At 32.5% G+C, this 27524-nt stretch overlaps 2 protein-coding genes across 2 annotated transcripts in view; one reads left to right on the top strand and one right to left on the bottom strand.

The window, feature by feature from the left end:
• Window positions 1-2170: 2170 nt before the first annotated feature.
• The window catches only part of LOC129939278 (uncharacterized), a 59113-nt gene continuing 33759 nt past the window's right edge, over window positions 2171-27524 (bottom strand). Inside the window, exons 14-20 of the mRNA XM_056047245.1 lie at window positions 25243-25369; window positions 24967-25182; window positions 3562-3705; window positions 3315-3491; window positions 3001-3250; window positions 2600-2936; window positions 2171-2530 (exon numbers count right to left, since the gene is read on the bottom strand). Of these exons, the coding sequence (XP_055903220.1) occupies window positions 2353-2530; window positions 2600-2936; window positions 3001-3250; window positions 3315-3491; window positions 3562-3705; window positions 24967-25182; window positions 25243-25369 (1429 nt within the window). The 3' untranslated portion in view covers window positions 2171-2352. The remainder of the gene's footprint in view (window positions 2531-2599; window positions 2937-3000; window positions 3251-3314; window positions 3492-3561; window positions 3706-24966; window positions 25183-25242; window positions 25370-27524) is intronic.
• Window positions 11460-13304, top strand: LOC129939279 (arginine kinase). Its single transcript, XM_056047246.1, has 5 exons — window positions 11460-11620; window positions 11698-11948; window positions 12018-12492; window positions 12559-12823; window positions 12879-13304. Exons 1-5 carry the CDS (start codon window positions 11612-11614, stop codon window positions 13241-13243), a joined length of 1365 nt encoding a protein of 454 aa, XP_055903221.1. The 5' UTR covers window positions 11460-11611; the 3' UTR covers window positions 13244-13304.

Here is a 27524-nt window from a genome sequence, read left to right as displayed (position 1 = left end):
AATATAACGCAATATAACGCAGACTTATAATATTCAAGCTTTTTGCTCATGGCTTTAAACCTGTTTTGTTGTAATGTTCGCTTTAGAAGCGCTCTTTTTTACCCTTTTCCTGCTACCTTTGGCGTACCACAATATAGCCACTTAGGTCCCCTCCTTTTTAGCCTAAATATTAATAATATAGAGTTGATTTCTAAAAATTCCAATATCTCACTTTACATTGATGACACACAAAATTTCAAATCCGTTCGACGATGATTCTAACCTTAGTCAACTAGACCTCGACAGTTTTTTAGTCTAGTGTAAAAAGATCTTAATAGAAAAAATTAATCTCTATTAATTACTTTTTCACAAAAGCGAGAAAAAACTTCACTCCGTCAATACTTTCTCCATTTCGAACCTATTGCCTCTGTTGAGGTTATTCGCGTCCTTGGACTCTTATAATATGACCAAAGGCTTAATTTTCGTTATATATCGTCGTTATACTTTAAAAATGGTGCATCGTTAGGCTTAGGGAGTTTTGAAAAAATATAAATTTTGTCATTTGCATGAACGTAGTGTATTTATTTCATTTTTGCGGAAAATGGACTTAGGGAGATTTCATAGAACGACGACGATATAAAACTCAAAGCCAACTCAGCACTCGGCTTTGTGAAACGTTGGCCAAATAAATTTTCCAACTTCTACGTTACCTGATCTGTCTGTTCTTTGGATACATCTATTAATGTGGTCCCCTTAACAAGGAGTACATATTTCAAAACTTGAAAGTGTTTAAAGATTTGCATGATTCCAATTGAACGAAAACCCAAGTATACGAAAACCGCACACGGTTAAGTAAAAGTTCATTATTTTAATAAAAACATCTTTCAAACAACTTTTAAAGCTTTTAACTGTCTATTCGATTTTTTTCAAAATTTTATCAGATGTCAAAAACATTATTCTTCGTTACACAAAATTGTTTTGGAGATAAAATCATATTTTAGTCGTAAAATTTTGGAGGTGACAAATTTTTTTTTCAGTTTTTTTGATTTATAAAAAAAACCGTTAAATGGATTTTTTTCAAAAAATATAAGTTTTTGATATCACGTTACAATATATTATATAAAATTTAATTCAAGTCTCTAGCGGTTTTGGTTCGTAAGATATTTAGGGTTGACTAAAATGCTCACCTTTTTTCAAACTGCTATGGAAAAAAACACCCACGCCATTTTCTTGAGAGCCCTTTCTGCATTTTTCTGCCTTATTATCTGTACAAAAAAATTGATTTGAAATCGATATCTCTTCTAGTTCTTGAGCTATGGACGACGAAAAAAACGTAGCGAACGTACGGACGTACGAACACGCACGCACAGACATTTTTCTAAAAATCTTTTATTTTGACTTTAGGGACCTTGAAACGTCGAGAAATGTCAAAATTTTCAATTTGACAAATCGGACCCATTACAATAACTTCCTATGGGAAGTTAACAAAGTACATGCTGTCGTCAAGAAAGGCCGTACAACATCGGCGTCTTGTTCAAATCGTTACCATTGACAGACGTAACTTTGGAGTAGTCAAGGACTTCGTCTACCTAGGCTCCGCTGTAAACACAGAAAACAACACCAGCGCTGAGATCAAACGAAGAATAACTCTTGCTAACCGCTGTTTCTTTGGGCTAAGAAAGCAATTGAGACCTCTGCGAGGGACCAAAGTGTTGCTCTATAAGACCCTTATCATCCCCGTCCTGCTATACGGTGCAGAAGCATGGACTGTGATAAAAGCGAATGAAAGCACCTTTTGTCGGTTCTTCGTGTGATTAACGTTCCCTTATGCATCGAAGGGGAGTGGAGGAGAAGATGGAACGACGAGCTGTACGGGCTGTACAGCCAGAAGGGAAAAAGTCCAACGACTAAGATGGCTGGGTCACGAAGAGTGCATGGAAACCAATGCTCCGGCCCGGAAAGTCTTCGAATCCACACCCACAGCATAGTGGTGGCGCGCACAAGTGGAAAATGACCTCACCCAACTTGAGCACGAAACTAGAGACATCTAGCTAGGGACCGAGAAGATGGGGAAGTTTGTTGGGTGAGGCCTTAGTTCACACAGGACTGTAGGGCCTCCTTAAGTAATTTAGCATATTACCCCGAAAGTTAGCACTCAGACTTACTTAAAAATAGAAAAACTCATAGCATATTCTAGTTTTATATTTATTTTATTTACAAAATTTTAATAAAAATACCACAGTGGTATGAAATACAACATTATAATGCTATGATTTTTGTCTTTAAATTTAATTTTAAAATAAAATATTTAATTATTTAATTTATTTATTTGAATAAGAATAAAACGTCAAAAATATTATTATAAGTGCACTTTTAAGCACAAATAGTATAGCCCGAGATCCGATTAAGAGGCTTGCTGCATAAACCACAGATTTTACTTTTGAATACTCCGAATATTTCCAAGTTGAGTAAATTGTTCATATCGAATTGTATTGTTGATTTCATGGAATTGTGCTCTATATTCATAATATTCTGTTCGTTTACGCCAACTCTGAAAATTATTAACAAAAACAAATTAAATAGATAATTGTACCTATGCTGTGATAGAGTGTAACCTTACCTGAATTCAAAGTCTTTTTTATCATTTGGATAATGGAACGGACTAGACCTAATGTCTACTTTGTAGGTATTATTAAGTCCTATGTAAACAGGACCTTGGCTTGACACGTTTGTCTGAGGATTGAAGGTTAAAAACGTTTCACCGATATGAATTTTTAAGCCATAGTTGGTTTGTTCTTCGTCCGCTGGTGGAATAAGGAATATTGCCATTTTTGGTTGTGTGGAGCAGTCTGCCGCAAGAAGCGTTATACAAGATCCATTACGTTTGAAATATTCGCTAATATTAAGGGGATGATCATCGAAAGTGCTCACCATTCCGTTAATTATTGAACATGACCCTTAATTCGAACAATACAAGAAGAAACGATTTACATTTGAAAGACTAGCTAACTTATTATTTACTTTTTAGTCCAGTATCATATGAAAGCTGTTCCGAAATATCATATTTCGAATCCAATTTTTGAAGAAGTGGGATATCATAGGTGGTCCAGGTGACATTGTTTACTCCAATTATCAATTGGAAATTGTCGTTAGGGGTTTGAATAGAAACATCAAGCTCCTTATCCAGATTCAATCGTTCCACCTTTTTGCTAGACAGGGCAGATACAAGATGATCTAAGCGGTTAGACCATAATGCAAACCATTCTGGCATCTATGAAAAAAGGACAAAAATTAAATCTAAAATGTGTCTTTTTTTTCTTTAAATAAAAACCAACATCAGTAAATTTCAAATCGATACCATAACGTGTAATAGACGTAAAGTTTTCAAAATTAATTCGTTTGCAATACTTAGAAGTTGGTATTGGACTAAATTTAAGAACTTCCTTTGGACAATAGTTTGTATCGATGAGCTCGGTGTCATTTAAGAAATATTGATGTGCATGTTCTGAAGGCTAGATTTGGATAAATGAGAAATATTAGTTTTGCTATAATTTTTTAAATGGATGATCGAATGAAACTTACCCCTGCAGTGGCAACCATTATAACTTTTGATGCATCCATTGGACAAGATTCCTCTCCTAAGGTTTTACCAAATATGATCTTGCCATCAAGTGTATGTGGTCGTTTTGTGAAAACTAATGGTGAGTATGTAAAGTTAAGGCAGGCCTAAAAATCAAAATAATTGTTGTTTTTAATACAAAATATAATACAGAAAAATGTTTGGTAGTCAACAAAAACGAAAGAACTTAAGAAATGTATGCTTGAATATTTATAGTAAATATTGTAGATAAATATTTAAAATGCCAATAAAAATATCGATCGGGCCAGCTAGTGTCTTTAGTTAATGACTTTGATATACTCAGTGCAAGTACTTTTTTAGAGGATATACGAGTAAACAGTACTGTGCAAAACATTTGAAACTAAAACCTCCAACATTTTTCATTAAAAAAAATTGTTTAGAAATCAAACAGCAAAATTATGTTCTTAGTTGTCTAAACTTTTTTAATATTACGTTATGATTGCTGGAGAAAAATTAACGCTCTTTACTAAAACAAAAAAAAACTAAATAATTTCATAGTTGGTAAAATTGCTGTGAAAAACATTTGCAATTTAGATCTCACAACAAAATTTCAAACTATTTTCTTACTTTAAGCAATGACGGATTTAGGCTTGCTGCCGCCCTAGGCCCAGTCCGGTGCGCCGCCCTTTTTGTCACATTGAATTTCATTAATTTTGATCCAATATTTTTATTTTAAAATAACTTCATTTATTGAATATATTTTTTTAAATATACATAAATAATAAACATGACAGATAAATAAGTTATAAACTTTAAACAGAGAAATCATAAATATTTTTTTCAATATTAATTAATTTTAAAAATTCTTTTTTCTGGCTTTGGTCTGCGCAAAAACGTCGATTGTATCGTCATAATTAATTTCTTGGACTAGTTAGCTTCAATTGACAGTAATGCAAGAGGATTAAGTCTATCTTGGCCCATGCTTGCGCGTAAATAGGTTTTTACGCGTTTTAGAGTGGAAAAAGATCTTTCTTCTGAACAATTTGTAGCCCGAATACTCAAAAAAATACGGAGAGCAATGTCCACATTCGGATAAACATCTCGAAGACTCCGTGAATGCATTACATTGCATATTTTTTGTGCAGAGCGTACATCTTTCGTATTTGCTAAGGAATCTTTCAGTTGAAAATGTAAATGTATACATTCATTGCCTAACGTCTCTTCCAAATCGTCAGGATACTTACTGACTAGTTTATTGGCAAGATTTTTCAATTCGTTTGTATCTATTTCGGATAAATCATCAAAAAAATTAAAATTTTCGTAAAGCTTTTCATATGCACTTTTACGCCCGGCCAATTGTACACTCAGAGTGTCTAGAATAGGGTAATAAACATTTGTGCGAAAATTTTCTTGTCCAGAAAAAGGTGTTCTTTCATTTACCCGTGACTCATCTGGCTGAATTCTTCTGGTTTTTTTGCGATGAGTATCATAACGATAATAATCGTGAACTCCATATAGTGTCTTGGCTTTTTCTTCATAATCAGAAAATTGTCTGTCTCTCATGTCTTGAAGAAATAGAGCCAGAGAGTTATAGATCTGAACAACGGATGATAAATCAGCTTGAGATTCTTGAAGCTTCTTACTAGCATCATTAAATCGATCTAAAATTATATTCCAAATAATGACTAGGATTGCTGTTTCTAAATTCGGAAATTTCCGCTGCAATCCTGTAGCTCCAGCTCGCGTAGTAGGTTTCTCATCCCTGCTTTCGGCAATAAATTCCAGTGCATCAATTATTGCAGACCACTCTTTTTCTAATGCATAACATGCATCATGTCGAGCAGACCCACGAGTTTGAGAAAGACTCTTTACTTAAACAACTCTCAAATTTGTACGCTGCACTAAAATCTCCCAACGATGTGTGGATATAGTAAAGAAATTGTATAGTTCTTGCAAAGTAGAAAAAAAGTCTACAGCTTCTGTTACCTATTCAACTGCATATGATCCTACCAAATTTAAAGAATGAGCGGCACAAGGAACGTAATCTGTTAAAGGATTAATTGTTTTGCTCGTGTCTGAAGGCCTGAATATATACCTGACATATTGCTTGCATTATCATAAGATTGACCACGACAGTTCATTGTGTCCAAACCATTATTTTTGAGAGATTTTAACAAAGCATCCTCAATATCTTTAGCTTTATGGCTGATATTTGGTAGAAATTCTAGAAACCTTTCAACAATCTCACCGTTATCACGAACATATCTGATAATTATATAAAAGCTGATCAACATGTGCAATATAAGGCGTAGAGTCTACAATTATACCAAAATACTTAGCAGATTGCACTTCACTGAATTAACAATATAATTTCTTCATAAATTGTTTTAGACAAATACGAAGTATTTCCACTTCCAGGGTGCGCATACAATTTTAAATGTTCAGATAAAAATGGATAAATTCTGAAATAAAAACAATGGTAGATAATTTTGAAGTATTAAAAAATTACACTTTAAACCTTTTTTTTAACTTTTTTTACTCAAATTTTGAGTTTAAAATTAAATTTTTCAAAAACTGTGCATAGTTTTAACTTGAATTAAAAACTGGCTAGTAAAACAAAATGTTGTCTTTAAAAATTGTATAAAACTTAACTATAAGTATCACCGTTATTTTTTAATTATTTTTTTCCATTTCAAGCAATAATTTTTTTTAATTGCGCCTCTAAAATTTTGGCATTTCAAAAATGTTGCCGCCCCTCAAATTATGCCGCCCTAGGCCGGGCCTCACGGGCCTAGGCGTAAATCCAACACTGACTTTAAGGCAAGGAAATATTAATATTTAAATGCGAACCTTTTATTTTATATAACGGCTGTTAATCTTCTGGGCATCGAAGGTATAAGGTTATTAATAACCGTTTTTGGAATGTCATTCCACTGCCTCTGAATTCCAGCAAATAGGTCACTTTTGTACTTACAAATGTTGCTACCAATTCTTGCCTTCACAATTTCTCACAGGTTCTCTATTGGGTTTTGGTGTGGGGAATGGGCTGGCCATGGTAAATCCTCAATCTTTTTTTTCTGTAGTGCACTTTGTGGCCAATTTCGACTTATGTTTGGGATCATTGTCGTGTTGAAACGTCCATTTCCCAATTGCCATAAGGCAGCATGGTGTTACAAAAGATGTCTACACAGTAATCAGACTTTATTATGCCCTCCACTTGTCGAACTGGATCGACTCCTTGGCCAGAGAAGCAGCCCAAGACCAAAATTGAACCACCTACATGTTTGACTATCCCTTTAGTATATTTTTGTATTAGCCTGTCACCTCTTGGCCTCCTGACATGTTGTTTTCTACCCGATCCGTGCATATTGAAGTTTGATTCGTCAGAAAACAAGATCATTTCCCATTTTTGGGGACTCCAATTGAGTTGAGTGTTTGAAAAAGCCAAACGAGCTTTTACATTTTTATTTAAATAAATGAGTCTTTTGATATCTGGAAACCACTCATTCTGGCCTGCAGTGCGCGTCGTCTGATAGTTGATGGATCAATGGGTAACTTAAGTTCAATTTTTGCTTCCCTGGATGATGCCGTGGGGTTTCTTTGGAAGAAATTTGTTATTCTTCAATCATCTCTTGCTGTGGTGCTTCGAGGCCTTCCTCTTCTACTTTTGATGATTCTACAAGTAGTTAATTTGTGAATGGAAAATTTCTATTTGTGATGCTCCATTTTAGAAACCGCTCAAAATTCTGGATTTTATATAAGATAAATATATTTGTTTCCCGCCACAACTTATTTTTTTCAATCTAAAAAAAAAATGTATCTTAAAAACAGTTTTAACGAACAAAGTCCCGGCTAAAAAAAACTAACTCAACAAATCAAGCTACACGTATAAAATTACCAAACTCAAAATAAATCAGATAAACGGTTATCAAAATGAAACGAAAGGAGAAATGGCCACTAGATGGAAATGTTTTGCACAGCTGAAATCATTATTGTTTTTTTAAACGCAGTGCTTTTGTGGAATTTTTGACAACTTTTACGTTTTTTTACGTTGATAGTTGAAAATGTTTTGCACAGTACTGTATATCAAGTTCAATTCTTGTTGGTAAAAATTAAAAGCGTAATAGAGTTTAAATTAGTTCTTTGTCCAAAAGGCATTAATATGGATTCATATAGAGTAAGTTCGGATAATGTGGAGTACCCTTAATATTTTCGGTCATATCTTTGAAATCAAAAAGTCTTCTGTTCAGATTTCAAGGTTATATATTTGTCTGGAGAGTTGGCCAGCAAATTTACCCACTCGTGTACTTGATTTTTAATTGTTTTATAAGATATTTACAAAAGTTTAGAAAAGTTGTAAAATTGGCCCTTCTGTAAAGTGTCGAGTAATGTGGTACCCATGGGTTCGGGTATTGCTGAGTAGTGCTCCACTTTACCCGAAATGGAAAAATTAAACAAATAATTCAACGAAGAACACATATCCAAGTTATTTGTTGAAATTTATTAAACACAAACCAAACAATAAATTAAATTAAGATATTGACTTCTTATTAAGCAGATAAGTAATAAATTCTTTGAATAATTTTAAAGAAACATACATTTTTTAAGATATAAAGTTATATAAATAATTGAGGTACAAAAGTAATAAAAACAACCTAAAAAAAAACAAAACTAAATTTCTTAATTGAAATATTATAAATAATTCATAAATAGATATTACACTGTAATCCATTGAATAAAATTATTTTTGTATTGCAATTATGTAAAATGTTGAATGTAAATTAGTACAAATTTAAGAAAAAGTTTTGTCACACGATGTACAAAACGAGCATCGTGCTTCTATTTGGTGTGTATTTTTGATGAGCCCAAACCAAATTACATTGAAGGCATGGAAGCCATCTTCCACCGCTTTTGTCATCACCCTAAGAATCATCACAAAGATTGCATTGGGTATCTCTTAAATACGGAAACTCAACAATTCCATCTTCAGAATCCTCAAACGGTGGCGTTTTGATATAGATGATTTGTCTGATTGGGCCACTTCTGACTTCTTTGTAGCTTTTTTCACTATTTAAGTTTTGGTGGATTTTCAGCTTTCTCAATTTGTTACTGCAGATGGTTTTTATATGGGAAAGATGTCAAAACCTGTGATTCACATTTTCTTTCTCTGTTAGTCTTAGGCATCCTCTTTCATTTTGGGGGAGGAGAAATTTCCCATGAAGTAAAGTGTTCTTCATAGTTTCTCTGTCAAGGCTTTGAGATTTTACGTGTTCTTCATTATTTATCTCATTGTCAAGGCCTTGAGGTTCTTCCGCATGTGATTGCTCAGATTCAGTCTCATCTGCTAAGAAATCAGCCTCCGACAAAATATGTATGTTAAATTGAAATATTCCACAAAATTTGAAGGCACTAACTGCGACTTGGCCAGTTGGAGCAAAGTCACCCAACCCGACTTTTCGTGATTTTTCTCTCATAAATTGCCTGATTTCTTCGTTGTTGCATTTTTTAAAGGTCCCATAAAGGCCCTATCTAAAGGCTGCATCTTGTGGGTGCAATGTGGAGGAAGAGTCACAATCGCTACAAAATTTTTACGAGCAATTTCGATAACCTCGACATTTCTTGTGTTGGTGTAGTGGCCACCTAAAATTAAAAGAACGGAGTTCTCTTCTGATGGCTTTGCAAATTAACGAAAGTGATAAAACCATTCTGAAAATATGGAAGCTTAAATCCAGCCAGAGCTGTGAAAACTGGCCTTGGAATCTACGGGCGCATTGTTCACTAATAGTGGATTATTTCTTTTTCTCGGAAATATAAAGAAGGGTGGTATAAAATTCCTCTGTGACCAGAGCGCCACGTTCTGCTGAAGTTAAAGCTCCTATTTGGCGTTTCCCTTTTTTGCCAAAACATACGGCTGGTTGGACTGAACAATACTTAAACCGGTCTCATCAACGTTCCATATTCTGGATCGGGGGTAGTTATATTTTTCATATAATCCCTCCAAAATATTGAAAAATATATTCACATTTTCTGGTGCAAAGCGTCTGGTTCTGTCAATTGAAGTTCCTGTGGGATGTCGCAAGCTTATTTCACGTTTATTGCGTTTGAGAAAGCCGTATAGCCAATCTTTTCCTGCGGTCTTATGTAGTAATGAAAATTTATTGGGGATGTTGTTTTTTTTCAGCGATTTGGAATGCTAGGCTCCATAAATCATGTCTAGAAAAAACCCAAAAGCGATTTTCCATTTCATGTAAATATTGCACCAGTTCTTCTTCCAGGTTTCCGCCCCAAGAGTGTAGATAAAAGTTCACTTATTGTCTTACCACTTCGTGCCATCCGTTGTAAGGTTGATTTTGAAACATCAATTTTTTTAGAGGCCAATAACACACCAACCACACCTCTATCTCTTACCTCTCACAAACTTTTTTCTCGGAACCAAAACTAACATCGACTGCACTCCACAACAAATGAACTAATAAAGTCAAACTGCGCAAAACCTTTTACCTCTGCGTACGTGCCCTTAACTGATAAATGTCTTTGTGTTAGTAAACTAACAACAAACATACTTCAACTCATTCTTGCTAATAGGGCCCATACACTACACATGCCTGCATGCGCATACAGTGCTTGCGCATGCAAACTGCCAGTGTATGGTGTGAACTGTGTGTTTGTGCAAGCGGCATGAGCAATATCAAAAATTTTTGATATTTTCTTGCTTGTGCATGCAAGCATGAGTGGTGTGTGTGCTACATTTGCTCAGTCAAGGGCTAAAGCAATCAAAATTGCCGCAGCAGCGGAGTCGGAGCTTGACATTTTTTAAAGTTTTCTGTTCAGCGGTGAACACAAAACTGAATTTTGTACAGTTTGCATGCGTAGTGTATGGGGAAAGAGTGTTTGCGCATTTTTGTGCTTGCGCATGCAGGCATGTGTAGTGTATGGGGCCTATAAGGAAATCGAATACAGTGGTGCTGGTGCTCCACATTATCCGACCACTCCACATTACCCGAACTAACTCTAGTTTAACTATGTGGGTGTTGTTCTTAAATTTTCTTTCAAATTTGAGCTTGTGTTGCAACCTTCACTTATAACTTCCCATCCCTGCCCATCCGTAGTTTTTTAATTTTTTTTTATAAGTTCAACAATTAATAAAAGCAACATTTTATGTAAGATAAAACAATTTGAAGTTAATGTTAAAAGTTTAAGTTAAAAACCAAAGTTGTCAATTTAATTATTCTAAAAAATTGCTAAAAGTTAGAAACAAAATGTTGCATGTGTTAAAATAAGTTATTGTTCCTAAAATTTTTGTTCGAAAAACAATTTAACGAGCATTTTTTGAAAGTTTTTATTGTTCAAAAAAAAGCGATTCAATTTTGCCAAGAACATGATCTTACGTTTACAACAAACAATTAACAATTTGAAGAAGTGAATGTCTTTATTAATTCTTTGTGGAACGAAACATCAGTTTTTACTAATTTTAAGAAGTATTTCTTGTAGACTCTTAATATTTTATTAAAAAAATTGACAGTTGGAACTAAACAAAAATTACTAAATGTTAAAAACAATATTTTGTATAAGATGAAATAATTTTAAATGTAATATCTTAAAGTATTGCCAAGATATTCGATTTTAAAATCAATTTTTTTTAAACTATTGTTTATTGTCACTTCTATTTTTCCAAAAATATTAGCAGATGTCAAAAACGTTATTATTGAAGATGTGCACAAGCACACACAAGAATCTTTTTTTTAAATCCTTTATCTAGATTTTAGGGACCTTGAAACGTCAAGAAGTGTCAAAATGGGACCGATTACAATACAATAATTTTCTGACGTGTACTGCATTCAATTTTTATATTTACTCATTTCACTGTACACTGTACCCTTTACTACTTAAAAATACCGTAGCAACGTTTACTTTTGATTGTTTGTTTGATCGAAATAATAAATTAATACATAAAATAAACTAAAAATAAATACATCATTTTTTGATAAAGTTACCGTTTTCAAATCTTGTGTACCAGAAATTTAAAAAAAAAAACACTATTTTTTAGTAAATATGACATCTGTGAGTCCTCAATTTTTATAGATTTAAAACAAAAAATTAATTTATACTTAATTCATTGTTATAATTTTAATATACAGCTCGAAGCTAAGCGCACCCAATTCCGAAAATATTTGGAAAGAAGTGGCGTTGTTGATGCCCTCAGCAAGTCACTTATAAAACTTTACGAAGAGCAAAATAAACCTGACGATGCAATTCGTTATGTACGCAAATACATGTGTGAAACGTGTCCAGATGATGCTATGTATGAAGCTCTTAAAGCTGAGGTTGAAGAAGCTAATCGCACTATTAATCGCCTTGAGCAAGAACTAGAAACGGTGAAATCAAAAGTGTAATGTTTTATTTTAGTTCCACATCTTATATACCAAAATTATATGCAACATTTTATTTCTCTCAATAGGAAACTAACACCCCATGAAGTAGCAGTACTAATAGATAAAGGATTTAAAGCCCTTATGGCAGATGAGGAGTGTGCAGATTCTCTGTTGCGCAAGCACTTAACAAAAGAAATTTGTGACGAACTAAAAAAATTGTTCACCCCAGCACCCGTCGAGGCAAATCTACTAGATTGTGTGAAATCTGGATTAGAGCACCACTCATCATCGGTTGGTATATACGCAGCCGATGCGGCATCCTATGATGTCTATCGGAGCCTCTTTGATCCCATTATAGTAGATTACCATGGGCAGTCTGAAAATGCAGGCGAAGAACGTCTGCAGAAGGATTCAAATTGGGGTGATATTGATGAAATCGAAAACCTCGATCCGGATCACAAGTACATTGTTTCCACAAGGATACGCATTGCTCGCAATTTGGTGGACCATCCTTACTTCCCCAAAATAACCGAAGACCAATACGTTGAAATCGAACAAAAGGTGGGCTGGTTTTGGTATTATGCTAAAATATTTCCTTTGAAATAACATAGTGTTTGAAAATTGCAGGTTATTGAAGCAGTTGAGTCGTTGGATGGTGAACATGCTGGTGTTTATTTATCTCTTAAAGATCTGGATGCAGACACCCAAGCAGAAATGGTTGGTCGAAGGATTCTATTTCACAAAGGTGACGAGTTTCTTGCAACCGCTGGTTGCTACCGGTTCTGGCCAACAGGTCGTGGAATTTTTCACAATCCAGCTGAAACTTTTTTAGTTTGGGTGAACGAGGAAGATCATTTGCGAATTATATCAAAGACTCCGAGTGGTGATATAGGTAAACGGTTTTATTTTAACTTAAGAAAAAAACATTTTTAAAATTCTTTTTCTAGGTGACGTTTACCATAGAATGGTAAATGGCTTGCGCGAATTAGAGGAACGTTTGAATTTTGCTCATCATGATCGCTATGGTTTCTTAACCGCATGCCCTAGTAACCTGGGAACTACTTTACGAGCTTCTGTGCATATAAGGCTACCATTGCTTTCAAAAAATATGGATCGATTGAAAACTCTATCTGACGAATTGAATTTACAAATTCGTGGAACTGGAGGCGAACACACTGCAATCGAAGATGGTATTATCGATATTTCTAATAGACGTCGTTTGGGGCACACAGAATTTGAATTAGTTAAATTGTTGCATGACGGCATATCAGAGCTGCTTAAACTCGAACAAGAAGAAGAAATGAACGAATAGAAGATTTTGACGAAACCTTAACGAGATTCTTGACCAAAATATATTTTACTTTTAGAAAACACTTTGTAAAACTTTTTTTTTAAGAAACTTAAATATACTTTGATTGGAGATTTTTTTAAAATATAAAACCATAATTTGAGAATAACTAGTTTAAAAAAACATGTTCCTCTGTGTTATTGCCAAGTTAACAGAACTGCCAAAATCAAAAATGATGTCCCAAAAGAATATGACCGGGAAAAATCGTAAAATTAGGTTCATAAACTCGGTTTTAACTAAATACGCACACAAATTTGGGGAAATACCTTCTAAATTTTTTCAAATATTGCTGGGTATTTTGCCATCTCTTATTATTAACTATTTCCTTAAGATGTTAAGAAAAGCATTTGAAAAAAATTCTTTAAAATCAACTACGAGTTTTTGATATTGTTCAACGATATTTCCAGTCCAAGCTTGTTATACAACAAATGTGGTGAAGCTTTTTAACACATCAGAGCTACTAAAATTAAATAGTTTTCGTCTGATAAGACCAAACCGTACCATTCTCTTTCCAGATTATTAACTTCCCATAGGAAGTTTTTGGGCAGGTTCAGGCAACATAAGGGATTTAATTTGCAGTCAACTTCATTCTTTGAACGTACATTTTGACCAAAACAACTAGTTAGTTTTTGAAGTGTCATGAATTTCAAGTTCGGAACTTTACTTTAGTACACAAAGTACCAACAAAATTATTGTCTACAAAGCACTCCTCAAGGAAGCTACAAGTCCATCACGATTTGTATTTTGTATTGTAAAGAAATATTAGTTACTTCTTTTCAAATTGACAAGGGACCCATTTACAGAATGTATCAAATGAAGTTGTGCAGACAATAAATAAATCATAGAGTACTAAAGTTCAGCTTTCAGTTGTATGAAAAAACATTATCAACTGTTATTTTGATAGAAGAAGATTTGACTTAATAGTTAGGGAGATTTTTCTTGGCTAACTTTCCAGCCAACTTTCCATTAAAGTTGCCTTAATTCGAAGGTAATTGTTTGGCATCTGGTCAAACAGATACTCGAAACTTGCCTAACTTTCAAGTATCTTGTGTCGTCTGAACCTGCCCATTTTAATGGTCCGATTTGTTTGTTAAATTGAAAATTTTGACATTTATGGACCTTTCAAGGTCCCTAGAGTAGAAATAAAAGATTTTTGGAAAGATGTCTGTGCGTGCGTGTGTCCGTACGTTCGCGACGTTTTTTCGTTGTCCATAGCTCAAAAACCAGAAGAGATATCGACTTCAAATTAATTTTGTTATACAGATTATAATGCAGAAAGATGCAGAAAGGGCTCTCAAGAAAATTGTGTTTGTGGTTTTTTTACCATATATTATAAATTTGTCACCTCGAAAGTTTTACGAAAAAAATGGTTTTATCTCCAAATCAATTGTTTGCAACGAAGAATAACATTTTAAACATCTGGAAAAATTTAAAGAAAAACCAAATTGACAGTTCTTTTTTACAAAAATTAAAAAAAACTAAAAAAAAACATTACTCAAAGTTGGTACAAATTTAATTTCGACTCAAATATCTTTTCAAAAATTGGATATTTTGGCTTCCAACTTAAACTATTTTTTGTTTAAATATTGTTGTCAATATTCAGTAACATTTTGAGAAAAATCGAATTGACAGTTCTTTTTTTTACAAAAAAATGAAAACCTAAAAAATAAATTACCAAAAGTTGGTGAAAATTGATTTTCGACTTCAATATATTTTCGAAACATTGAGATATTGACTTTAAACTTATTTTATCTAATAAGAAATATTGTTTTGAACATTCGATATAAATTTAAAAAAAAAATGGAAAATACAGTTTTTGAACATTAAATAAATACTTAAGAAATTGATTTTCGACTCAATTTTTTTCAAAAATTTAATATAAATACTGTTTTTAACATTCAGTAATTTGTTTATAAAAATCTAACAGTCATTTTTTTATATAGATTTAAAATGTACAAAAAATAGTACGCAAAATTGGTAAAAATTGATGTTCGGTTTTCGAAATCTCGTGAATAATAGAAAACATTGGCTTCAAATTAATTTCATTCATCCAATTTGTATTTGTTTATATTAGAAATACAAACTTTTAAGAAATGCTACTTAAATTGGTAAAAATTGGATTTCGAATAAAAGTCTCGTTAACCAAAGAAGATTATTTCATCATCTGCAAACATTTTAAATTTTTTTAGAATAATTTAACAGACAACTTTTAACAAAACACGAAAACCTACAAACCTTTTAAGCAAGACAAATCGACCGAAGGGATGGGAAGTTATCAGTGTTGGTCACATCCCAGCCTCTTTTTTAAGTTTTGAAAAACTCTAAAAGCATAACTTTCCGTTGTTCGTTAAGTATAGCGGATTTTTCTTAAGTTAAATTCGTATAAAATAGCTCGAGTTGTAATAACTCTTAAAACTGTTGGGAGACTTTTTTTGCCCCAGAATCACAAGATTCAAATGCACACTTAAAAATTGCTCGTCCTAAACTGCTGTTTTTAAAGTTGTTTTTACATCCATTTATGTTTTATCTGTACGAATCTTTCCTATATTTAAGTAAGAATAAACGCCATTAAGACTTCGGCCAACTTTATCAGCTGCTACATGTCCGGTTAGGTCTTGGTGTCTAATAAAGTCTTGGTGTCTAATAAAGTCGATTTAAACTTTTGAAACAATTTTAAGGCATGTAAATCTACTCAATGACGGATCCAGGGGGGGGGGTAGTAGGGGTCATGGCCCACCCTGGTAGATAATTTATTTATTTTTTGTATATAAAAAACAACATTTGTATTTGACTTCCTTAAACTTTGTTGCTAATACTTTTGACTGAATATAGGACCAGGAACATAATATGAATGGATATTCAGCCCTATTTCAAAACCACAGCACAAATTCATCAACTTTTGACCAATTGTCCAGGGGGGGGGGGGGTCATATGAGCCAAAAAGTTTATACAGTTGAGTTGTATAAGTAAAGATTTTATTTAAAGATTTATTAGTAATTTAACGAAATTCAAGAAAAAGCGGTTTGCGGTCAAAAACAACTCAAATTTTGATTTTCGCTCAACTTAGAACTTGAAAAAACTTAAGTCATGCTTTAAATTATTTTCATAAAATTTTTTTCTAAGAAAAAAGAGGTTCTTAAGAAGAAACCTTGAATAAGAGATCATTAATTTTATATTAAGTTGCCTTTGAATTCCTTAAACTAGCCTTCAATTTTATTATTACATTTTTTTGACACACATATCACTATTTATGTGTGAAGTGATTTTTATTGCGATATATAGGAACTATGTTTATAGCAAGTTTTGCATTAGTAAGCAATTTCAAACTAGAGTTTTTAATCAAATATGACATTACGACGGTAGAGAAGTCGAAAAAAGTGGGTACCTCGATTCCTTCCGTCTGTCTGTCGTTCCTGACCCCTACAGTGCAAACAATTGTTCTGATTGAAATTAAGATTTTCAGCTGATTAGTGTAGCGAGTTTTTATCATTGTATTAATACAAAAAATAACTGCAGTCCCCGCACAAATTTCTTGGTTCAAACATGTGAATATCCTAAAACTTTCTCAAAATTTTCTGTTCTTAATTTGGTTTCTTTTCGTATTGCTCCAGAATGGTTCCCCTAAAAACAATTTTTCTTTTTAAGTTTTTTCAAGAACTACTGGAACGATTTCAAAATTCTTCTCTTTCCGTGTCAATGATCAAATTGATGATGATTTTTTATGATCAAAAATGTATTTTTTTTTTAATTTTTAATAACATACTAATTTTGTTTATGAACATTTTACATTTAAAGAACTTATTTTGGAGGTACATTTTTAAATCTTAAAATATAGGCAATATTTTTAAACAGACTTTTTGGAGAAAATTATCAAGTTCGTGCGTCCCAGTCGTGCATTTCATTTCTTTCATAATCGGTTTTCTGTTGAATACAAAAGATCTTAAAAAATTAAATAAATTTACTATGCTCTAGAACTGAGATTTAAACATGAATTTCAATGATACAAATGTCCCAAAAATCAAGTGACACTTTTGTTAAAATAATGGCTAAGTGAAGAAGTTTCATATCTATTGATATAAAAGCTTTGAAACGTGTAATTTGTGAGTGCTGCAAAACTTTTCTTCCCACCTTATTCGTTTACTTACCTTACTTTTTTTTAATTTAGTTTTTTTTAGATAAATTATGTTATTAAATACAACTATTTCCTTAAATTCAAGAACCAAACCTTTTTGTCTCTACAATTTTTAAATTTTGTTGACGCCTTTATAAGATCCAAATACGAGTAAGCAGATTGATAACGATAGTAATATGAGACACCCGGAAATTGAGTTCGAAAAAACTATGTCAAAATGTGTTTTGTTTTTGGAAAAAAGCAATGTTTCAAAACAATTTCCTACATTTCTGCCCGAAATGTACCAAAAACACTCTTAGCTATTGTATTTTAGCTCTTAAACATGGCATATTTAGACAACTTTTCGAATCTTGGAATGCTTTCATGAGCCATCCAAATTAAATAGTAAGACCATACCTTGCTGGACAACAGTGTTCTAAATAATTTAATAACTAAAGTTGTCATTTTAGCAATTATTAAATTTTGTTAGCATCCTTTACAAACCATTAGAGAACATTTTTCAGCGGTAAGTAAAAACTCATCTAAGTGTGTGACCCCCCCTGATGAAAAGTCTGGATCCGCCCTTGCATCTTACTTATTGCACCTAAAATTATTGATCAGAAATGAGTTTCACTTCAAACACTAAAATTGTTGGTTTTAACTAACCAGACTTTGAAAACGCTTATAAACAAAGATAACATTTTCATTGTACCTATACGGTTGACTGATAAAACAAACTTCTTTACACCTGAAATACTTTAAAAGTGTCCGGAAACAAGACTCACAGTTTTATTTAGATAGATGTATATTTGTTTAAATTTTTTTCTTATAACCTTAAGGTAGAATTTAGCATCGTATTTGTAAATTATTCATGTATTTCAAAATTATTCATGAATTTCAACTTGGTTCTCAAAACTTCAAACGCGTTTATCTCAATACTGCATCTTTAAACTATGCCGGGCTCATAAATCAAGACAATTTGAAACCGATTGTCTCAAAAATATATCCTTATAAATACATTCTCTTTTGAACTAAGTACGATTTTTTATATTGTACAGTTTATTTGTTACTAACAAAACGATTTCTTATGCAAGAGGATAGAGAAGTAGAAAAAAGTAGGTCCCCGATTCAGTTAATCTCTCTGTTGATTGACTTCAAATTTAGAAATTTAGATTTTAAGCCAATTCGAGCTAGACGTTAAATTTGTTTTTAACGAAAAATAACAGTAAACACAAAAATGTTTTTGGTCAAAAATTGATAATTCGAATTTTCTCAAAAACGAACTCATATTCATTTTTCTAAAATTTTTTCTAATTTTTTTTCTTATCTTGGCTTCTTTCAATTAAAAAAAATATTGTTTGTATTGCTTCAGAAGGGCACCTCCCATATAACTGTTATTTTGTTTGTAAGTTTTCTCAAGAATTAATGAACGGATTTCAATCTTCTTTACTTGTCTTAATAATATTTCATGATCAAAAACATCATTGTTAGGATATTTTTCAAAATTCGTTATATCGATAACGGGTCATCACTTTTTTATAAAAATCAAACATATCTTAAAAAGCTTTACAAAACTGCATACAAAAATTATCTTTCAGAACAAACAAAATAATTATACATAGAGTGATGCTATAAACCGGATTCCGGATTTTTTTGTATAATGCCTTCCTCAATATCAACTAGGAAAAATCAAACTGAATTTGTTGTTTGTGTTTATTCCAAAAACATATTAGTATACTTTATAAGTACTTGAAAAAAATAATTATCTAATAGTTAAAAAAATAAATATAAAATATATAAATTAACCCCATAATATCCCTGTTCAAAGCTAACCGGATTTTATACAAAACTTCGAGTCTTGATGTTTAGGTAACGGTTTTTCTTGTCATTTGGATAACATAATTACTTAAAAAAACTAAGCAGGTTGTGAGCTGTCTAAATAGAAATTAATTCGATTAATAAAATGGCTAAAGCACGTCACACAAATGCTGTTCGTTGTAAAGTGTTAGAAAAGTATCAAGCGGGTACAATAGAAAATGTAATCACTAAAATGCTGAAAATTCGTAATTTAACGGTTTATGACATTATCAAAAATATTAGAAGCGGAAAATCAGTAGAAACAGATAGACGCGTAAAGAATTTTGTTCTTAAGGATTCTTTTGCGTCCTCGAAAAACATCTGTGAGGATCTAAATTTATCTATAGCGCACTTTACATCAACAAAATCGTAAGGAGTCGTTTAAGGGAATTCGGTCTTTATGCGTTCCGACCAACAAAAAAGCTGCTGAAAAACACCGTAAAAAGTTAAAATATGACAGATGCATCGGAAAGACTTTCAATTTCTTAATTAAAGTATTTAGTCAGGGTTGAATTTGCAAAAAATAATTTGAGCTGGACTATAAGCATAATAATAATGGAAAAGTGTGCTTTTCAGTGATGAAAGCAAATTCAACTTATTTTACTCCGATGGTAGAATGACAGTAAGGCGCTCGAAAGGAACACGCTTAAAGCCAGCAAATGTACTCCCTACGGTTAAGCACGGTGGTGCCTCGGTGATGGTCTGAGGTTGCTTTTCCGGTGCAGGTGTTGGTCCGATACATCAAATCGCAGTAAATATGGACTGTTTTCAATATAGGGATATTTTGGAGTCAACAATGCTGCCATGTGCTGAAGAGGAAATGCTTGGTTTTTCAGCAGGATAATGATCCAAATATTCTTCAAAGCTGCTAAATGAGTGGTTTGCAACAAAAAATATTTGTGTCTTAGAGTGGCCGTCCCAATCTCCCGATTTAAACCCTATCGAGAGCTTGTGGGCAGTTTTTATAAGGAGGGTTGGAAAGAGAACGCACACTTCAACGAGCTCTCTTTTTGCAGCTTTCAAGAATGACAATTAATCGTCGATGCCAAGAAGTTTTTAAAAATAAAGGTTACTGGACAAAATATTAATAATTTTTGACAAAAATCCGGTTAGTTTTTAGCAGACGAATTTCTGAATTTATTTAATATTTTGTTACCATAATTTATTGTGTGAATTATTTTAACTTGTTTTAGAATAGAAAATATAAAAAAGTGAAAAACAAAAATTGATAAATCAAAGGTTTTTGGTTAATTAATAATTATTATATGGCATTTAAATTTTTGAAGACAAACTTATCGTTAAGGTTAATTTTAAAATATAATTAGTTTTTAAACAGAGTCTTTGGATATAAGAGTAAGTTTGTGCGTCACTTTTTACTAAGTGCGGAAAATCATTAATCTTAATAGAAAAGAAATGTGGTTTAAGTATTGATCTTTATGGGATCCCATAATATATTTACATTAGTAAAATAAGGCGATCTGCCAATTGGCACAACACAAAACTTTGTTGCCGACTTCTATAGGTTAGGTTAGCTTAACGTGGCTGCGGATTACTTAGGACAAAAGAAAAGGCCCATTGTGATACCACATGAATCTAGAGAATTACTAGTCGAACCATTTTGAGCTTCTTATAAAGCGAAGAAGATTTGATATCCTTTTTAGCAAGTTCACTGATGGGATTATCAAAAGAGTAGTCTCCCAGATGAAGTTTGCGTCTTAGTGAAAGAGCAGGGCAAGTGCAGAGGAGGTGAGAGATTGGTTCCTCTTCTTCTTCGTCCATACAGCTCCTGCAGAAGTCATTTGAGGCAACATCAAATCGTATTGCGTGTCTGCCTATAAGAAAGTGTCCCGTAAGGACACCTATTAAGGAGCTAATATGAAGTCTACTTTGAGATAACGAGTCTTTAGAGCGCCTTAGGTCCAGTAAAGGCCATATGAGTTTTGTGGCTGCGCATGTTGGTAAATTGTGCCACCTAGAGATTTGGTTGAGACATCGTTAATACATTTAATAGCAGCCTGACTGTCAGAGAAGATGCGGATATCAGAAAATGATATCACGTTCTCTTAGCCAGGAGAGGACCTCTTTAATCGCTAAAATTTCAGCTTGGAAGACGCTACAATGATTAGGGAGGCGGAATGGTATCTCTGGATGGAATGGATACCTGGAAGTTTTTTCCAAATAGGGGCTTAGGAATAGTGCAGTCTATGTACTTTGATATAGAACCAAACAGGTTCAAAATGATGGAGTGCGTCTTCTATACAGTACCGAGTGAATTTCAGTGCAAAAAGTTTTGGAGAGTCGTAGTAGTGTGAGCAGGACAAATGTATCGCTTTTTAAGGCGTAATCAGTAACGAGACACTTCTTCGACTTGCAACTTGTGCTCAGAAGCCCAGATGTGTTTTGTGTAGGTTGTAAAGAATGAGATAGTTTTTTGTTGGCTCTTGAAATACTTTTTATATATGTATGTAAATGTCATTTATAGGTAAAAAAAGGAGCTGGGATGCGACCCACACTAATAACTTTCCATCCCGTTTGTCGATTTGTTTTGCTCAAAAGTCTGAACGTTTTTGTGTTGGGTTAAAAAAGTTGTTAGCTGAATTATTCATCAAAATTTTAAAATTACCAACAATATTTTTCATATAAAGAAATAGTTTAATTTGAAAATCTAGTTTTAAATAGATTTTTAGTCGAAAAAACATTTTTTTAAAAGTTTTAGTAGCATTTCTAACTGTCAATTAGATTTTTCTCAAAACTTTACTGAATGTTGATAACAATATTTTTTAAAAGATAAAAGTAGTTTAAAGCCAATATCTCAAAGTTTTGAAAAGATATTTGAGTCGAAAATCAATTTTTACCAACTTTTGTTAAATTTTCTTTTAAGTTTTTATTTTTTGTAAAAAAAACTATCAATTCGATTTATCTTAAAATTTTACCAAATATTGACAATAATATTTCTTATAAGATAAAATAAGTTGGAAGTCAAAATCTCAAATTTTCGATAAGATATTTGAGTCGAAGATCAATTTTTACCAACTTTGAGTAATTTGTTTAGGTTTTTAATTTTTTGTAAAAAAACTATCAAATTGATTTTTCTCAAAATTGTTTCGAATGTTAAACAATATTTCTTATAAGTTAAAATTAGTTGGAAGCCAAAATCTCAAATTTTTGATAAGATATTTGAGTCGAAAATCAATTTTTACCAACTTTGAGTAATTTTTTTAGGTTTTTATTTTTTGTAAAAAAAACTATCAAATTGATTTTTCTCAAAATTGTTTCGAATGTTAAACAATATTTCTTATAAGTTAAAATTAGATGGAAGCCAAAATCTCAAATTTTCGATAAGATATTTGAGTCGAAAATCAATTTTTACCAACTTTGAGTAATTTTTTTAGGTTTTTATTTTTTGTAAAAAAAACTATCAAATTGATTTTTCTCAAAATTGTTTCGAATGTTAAACAATATTTCTTATAAGTTAAAATTAGTTGGAAGCCAAAATCTCAAATTTTCGATAAGATATTTGAGTCGAAAAACAATTTTTACCAATTTTTCTTATAAGTTTTTATTTTTTGTAAGACAACTGTCAATTCGATTTTTAACTTCCCATAGGAAGTTATTGTAATGGGTCCGATTTGTCAAATTGAAAATTTTGACATTTCTCGACGTTTCAAGGTCCCTAGAGTCGAAATAAAAGATTTTTAGAAAGATGTCTGTGCGTGCGTGTGTACGTACGTTTGTACGTCCGTACGTCCATACGTTCGCGACGTTTTTTTCGTCGTCCATAGCTCAAGAACCAGAAGAGATATCGACTTCATATAAATTTTGTTATACAGATAAAAAGGCAGAAAGATGCAGAAAGGGCTCTCAAGAAAATTGCGTGGGTGGTTTTTTTACCATAGCAGTTTGAAAATAAGGTGAAAATTTTGGTTAACCCTAAATATCTTACGAACCAAAAACGCTAGAGACTTGAATTAAATTTTATATAATAGATTGTAACGTGATACCAAACAGGTATATTTTTTGAAAAAAATCAATATAACGGTTTTTTTTTAAATCAATAAAACTGAAAAAAAAATTTGTCACCTCCAAAATTTTACGACTGAAATATGATTTTATCTCTAAAACAATTTTGTGCAACGAAGAATAATGTTTTTGACATCTGATAAAATTTTGAGAAAAATCGAATTGACAGTTTTTTTTACAAAAAATAAAAACCTAAAAAAAAATTATAAAAGTTGGTAAAAATTGATTTTCGACTCGAATATCTTTTCAAAACTTTGAAATATTGGCTTAAATTTACTTTTATCTTTCAAAAAATTTTGTTGTCAACATACAATCAAAGTTTGAAAAAAATCGAATTGACAGTTTTTTTTACAAAAAATAAAAACCTAAAAAAAATTATAAAAGTTGGTAAAAATTGATTTTCGACTCAAATATCTATTCAAAACTTTGAGATATTGGCTTTAATTGACTTTTATCTTTCAAAAAATCTAGTTGTCAACATACAATTAAAGTTTGAAAAAAATCAAACTGGCAGTTTTTTTACAAAAAATAAAAACCTAAAAAAAAATGTATAAAAGTTGGTAAAAACTGATTTTCGACTCAAATATCTTTTTAAAACTTTGAGATATTGGCTTTAATTTACTTTTATCTTTCAAAAAATCTTGCTGTCAACATTCAATTAAAGTTTGAAAAAAATCGAATTGACATTTTTTTTTACAAAAAATAAAAACCTAAAAAAATGTATAAAAGTTGGTAAGAATTGATTTTTGACTCAAATATCTTTTCAAAACTTTGAGATATTGGCTTTAATTTACTTTTATCTTTCAAAAAATCTTGCTGTCAACATTCAATTAAAGTTTGAAAAAAATCGAATTGACATTTTTTTTACAAAAAATAAAAACCTAAAAAAATGTATAAAAGTTGGTAAGAATTGATTTTTGACTCAAATATCTCTTTAAAAATTTTAAGTATTGGCTTTAAACTAATTTTATCTCATAAGAAATATTGTTGGTAAAATTAAAAAAAAATCGAATTGACAGTTTTTGTTACAAAAAATAAAACTCAAAAAAAAAAACAGTACTAAAACTTTGTAAAAATTTACTTTCGACTCAAATAGCTTTTCAAAACTTAAAAATATTGGCTTGAAATTTATTTTATTTCACAGAAAATATTGTTTTCGATATTCAGTAATTTTTATATAAAAATCCAACAGTCCGTTTTTTCATATAAAAAATAAAATCTACAAAAAGAGTACGCAAATTTGGTAAAAATTGATACGTGTACATAAAGACAAACTTTTAAGCAAGACAAATCGACAGACCGGATGGGAAGTTATCAGTGTGGGTCGCATCCCAGCCTCTTTTTTTATTTGAAGTCGATATCTCTGCTGGTTCTTGTGCTATGGACGACTACGTACGGACGCACGTACACACGCCACAGACATCTTCCTAAAAAGTTTTTATTTTGACTCTAGGGACCTTGAAGCGTCAAGAAATGTCAACATTTTCAATTTGACAAAACTTACCCATTACAATAACTTCCTATAGGAGGTTAATAATATTTTACCGAAACTCAAATGTAACGATTGTAAGGAAGCAATGGTTTGATGCCTTCAAAAAAGAGTTTTATAAGCAGTCATTATGTAAAATTCCGTTTCTGTAAACTCGATTTTTTATGCAGTATTTCTGAAAAAATGCCTAAAAATAAAAAATGTAATTACCTTCCATCCGTTATCATCCGATCCAGTAGTACGTTCAATTTTGCCAATAACATTATACCATTTAGTTTTGGTAGATTGTTTAAAGTCCATTGTTGTATTCCATTTATGTAAAATATCATTTGATATATCATCAGTATGAATCATGGTAAAATCAAAATGTTGTCCAACATTATCGTCTCCATTTATAATTTGAGTATTACAAAAACATCCTTCGATCTTTAAAGAGAAACAAAAGTAATTAATAAAAACAAAAAGAGTAAATTTAAAAGTTCTTACTTTTGTGCTTTTGTCATTTGTTACTAACAATGAAAAATTTCGATCATGTCCCAAATGTATTGAACTTAGTTGAGCTACTCCAAAAAGATGCATGAGTATGTTTATGATGCTACTTCTTGAAAAACCACTAGAAATGAAAAATATAGGGTAAGAAAATAGGAACATATTTCAAAAACCATGTAGTAATTCACATCTTGCATTAAATAATTTGAAATAAAATGGAAAACTAAGGAAAGAAATTTTATATACCTGCAATAAATATTATCATTTCGTCGAAAATAAAGCACAAGCTTTTTTGTTAATAAGACACTCGTACGCGCAGAAAAAGTACACATAAGATTAACAAATTTTGTATAAACTAAGACTGGTTTGAATATAATAGTTAAAGCAGTTTTGTAGACCTTGAGATATTTGAGCTTAAAGTTGAATACATACAAATTCGTAACTTTCGGCCTTTTTAAACCCATCTCTTACGCTCTAAGCGCAAACATTAATCTATTTTTAGCTTGCTGCTCTATTTTATGAGCGCCCATGACGTCATTTATAATCCCCTACAATTATTGAAGAAGCAAAGAGTTTTCTTCCAATATGTACTAGACAAATTTCAATGGACAGGTTTAGACATTAGGGACTTCAAAAATGACAGTTGATCATGTTTTTTCATTCAACTATAAGCTAAACTTTATTACTCAATTATTTACTTATTTTATGCACATATCGAATTCATGTTTTGTGTTAATGTTTCCTTGACAAATAGGAAAAGAAAGTGACTAATAAAAATTACAATATCGTAAGAAAAGACCGGCCCGACTCCACTCAAGGTGGCGGTTCCGCTCTCTTTATACGAAAAGGCATTAATTATAAAGTCATATACAACAATGAATTGCGAAAGCTCAAGACGCTGGAAGTTTGCGTTGTATGCATCTCTCTCGCTCAAGGGAAGCGGATGTATATGATTGCGGCTTATGTGGCTGGAGCTCCGCAGGATACTTACTTTGCTGAGCTTGGAAGAAAACTATATCATCTTGGCCGGTGATTTGAACGCAAAACATGAAGATTGGGGAAATCAACATAGTAATCCCAGAGGTAACCATCTTTTTAATTTGATGAATCTTTACAGCGTTGAATATGGCGTCGACCTGCTGGCTACCGAAAAGCCATCGTATTCAAGAAGCGGCTCCTTTCTAGATCTTTTGCTGTACGACACTAGACTGACAGTAACAGACAAAGTGGGTAATCATTCTCGAAACTGCTTACAGACAGTCGAGTACGACAGTGATCACTGCGGACTGGCTGCTGCAATGCAGATTCCGAACGAACGTGTGGAGTTAGAGGAATACGTTGCAACGCATTCTTACAATTACAGTAAGAGGCGCTGTCCTCGTTTCACCAACGCCCTAGCGAGAGAACTTCGTTCGAGTGACATAGCCCCACCATACAACAGAAACCTGACAAATACAGAAATTGACCAACATTTACAACGCGACTGTTGACGCACCGCGAAGGCACAAGAGTGGCTTACTGACAAGACTCAAAAACTTGTATACAGACGACTTACAGACCCACACGACTTGGAGGTTAGGACACTGAAGTCATCAATAAAAAAATGTCAATCTGTTGATTAAGGAGAACTATAGGGTATCAATTAACAAGTTCTGGGACCGCAAGACCCGGTCAGTTAATTCAAGAGGCCCTAGTATGTTCCCTAAAATCAACAAGATATTCAGGAAAAAGAACCTTCCTTGTCTGAAACTTCAAAGAACTGAAGAGAACAGAGACGTACTTAGGACAGCGCAATCCAGAAGACTTTCTTATAATTGAAGATCCGAAGGAAAAAGTGGAGGAGGTGCGTGCTGCTCTCCAGCAAGTGTACAAGGTGAATGTTGGCATTCGCCTCAACCACGACCTGGAAAACAGAGCTACTTCATTTTTACCTTCGAAATGATATTACACAATGGCGATCTGAGAACCGAGGTTTCATGCGGTTCAATGACGATCCCTTGGGATCAGGTCCCTTGTTAGCGACGAAGGTTGAGCTCCAGCTCATCTTCAATTCAATACAAAATAAAAAGTCAGCAGGTGTCGATGGTATATCCAACGTTGTACTAAGACATTTACCAATGGAGGCAATTGACATTTACACCACACTCTTCAACAATGCACTGAATAATGCATATTATCCAGTGCATTGGAAGACCGCTGTGGTTCATTCTCTCCCGAAAAAGCGAAAGGACAACTGCAACCCGGTCGATAAGTCTTCTTCCGAGCATCAGCAAAGTTTT

The sequence above is a fragment of the Eupeodes corollae genome, chromosome 1, assembly GCF_945859685.1.
Source record: "Eupeodes corollae chromosome 1, idEupCoro1.1, whole genome shotgun sequence".
Lineage (NCBI taxonomy): Eukaryota > Metazoa > Arthropoda > Insecta > Diptera > Syrphidae > Eupeodes > Eupeodes corollae.
Note: the sequence above shows the minus strand (reverse complement) of the source record. Positions and strands in the feature narration are given on the sequence as shown.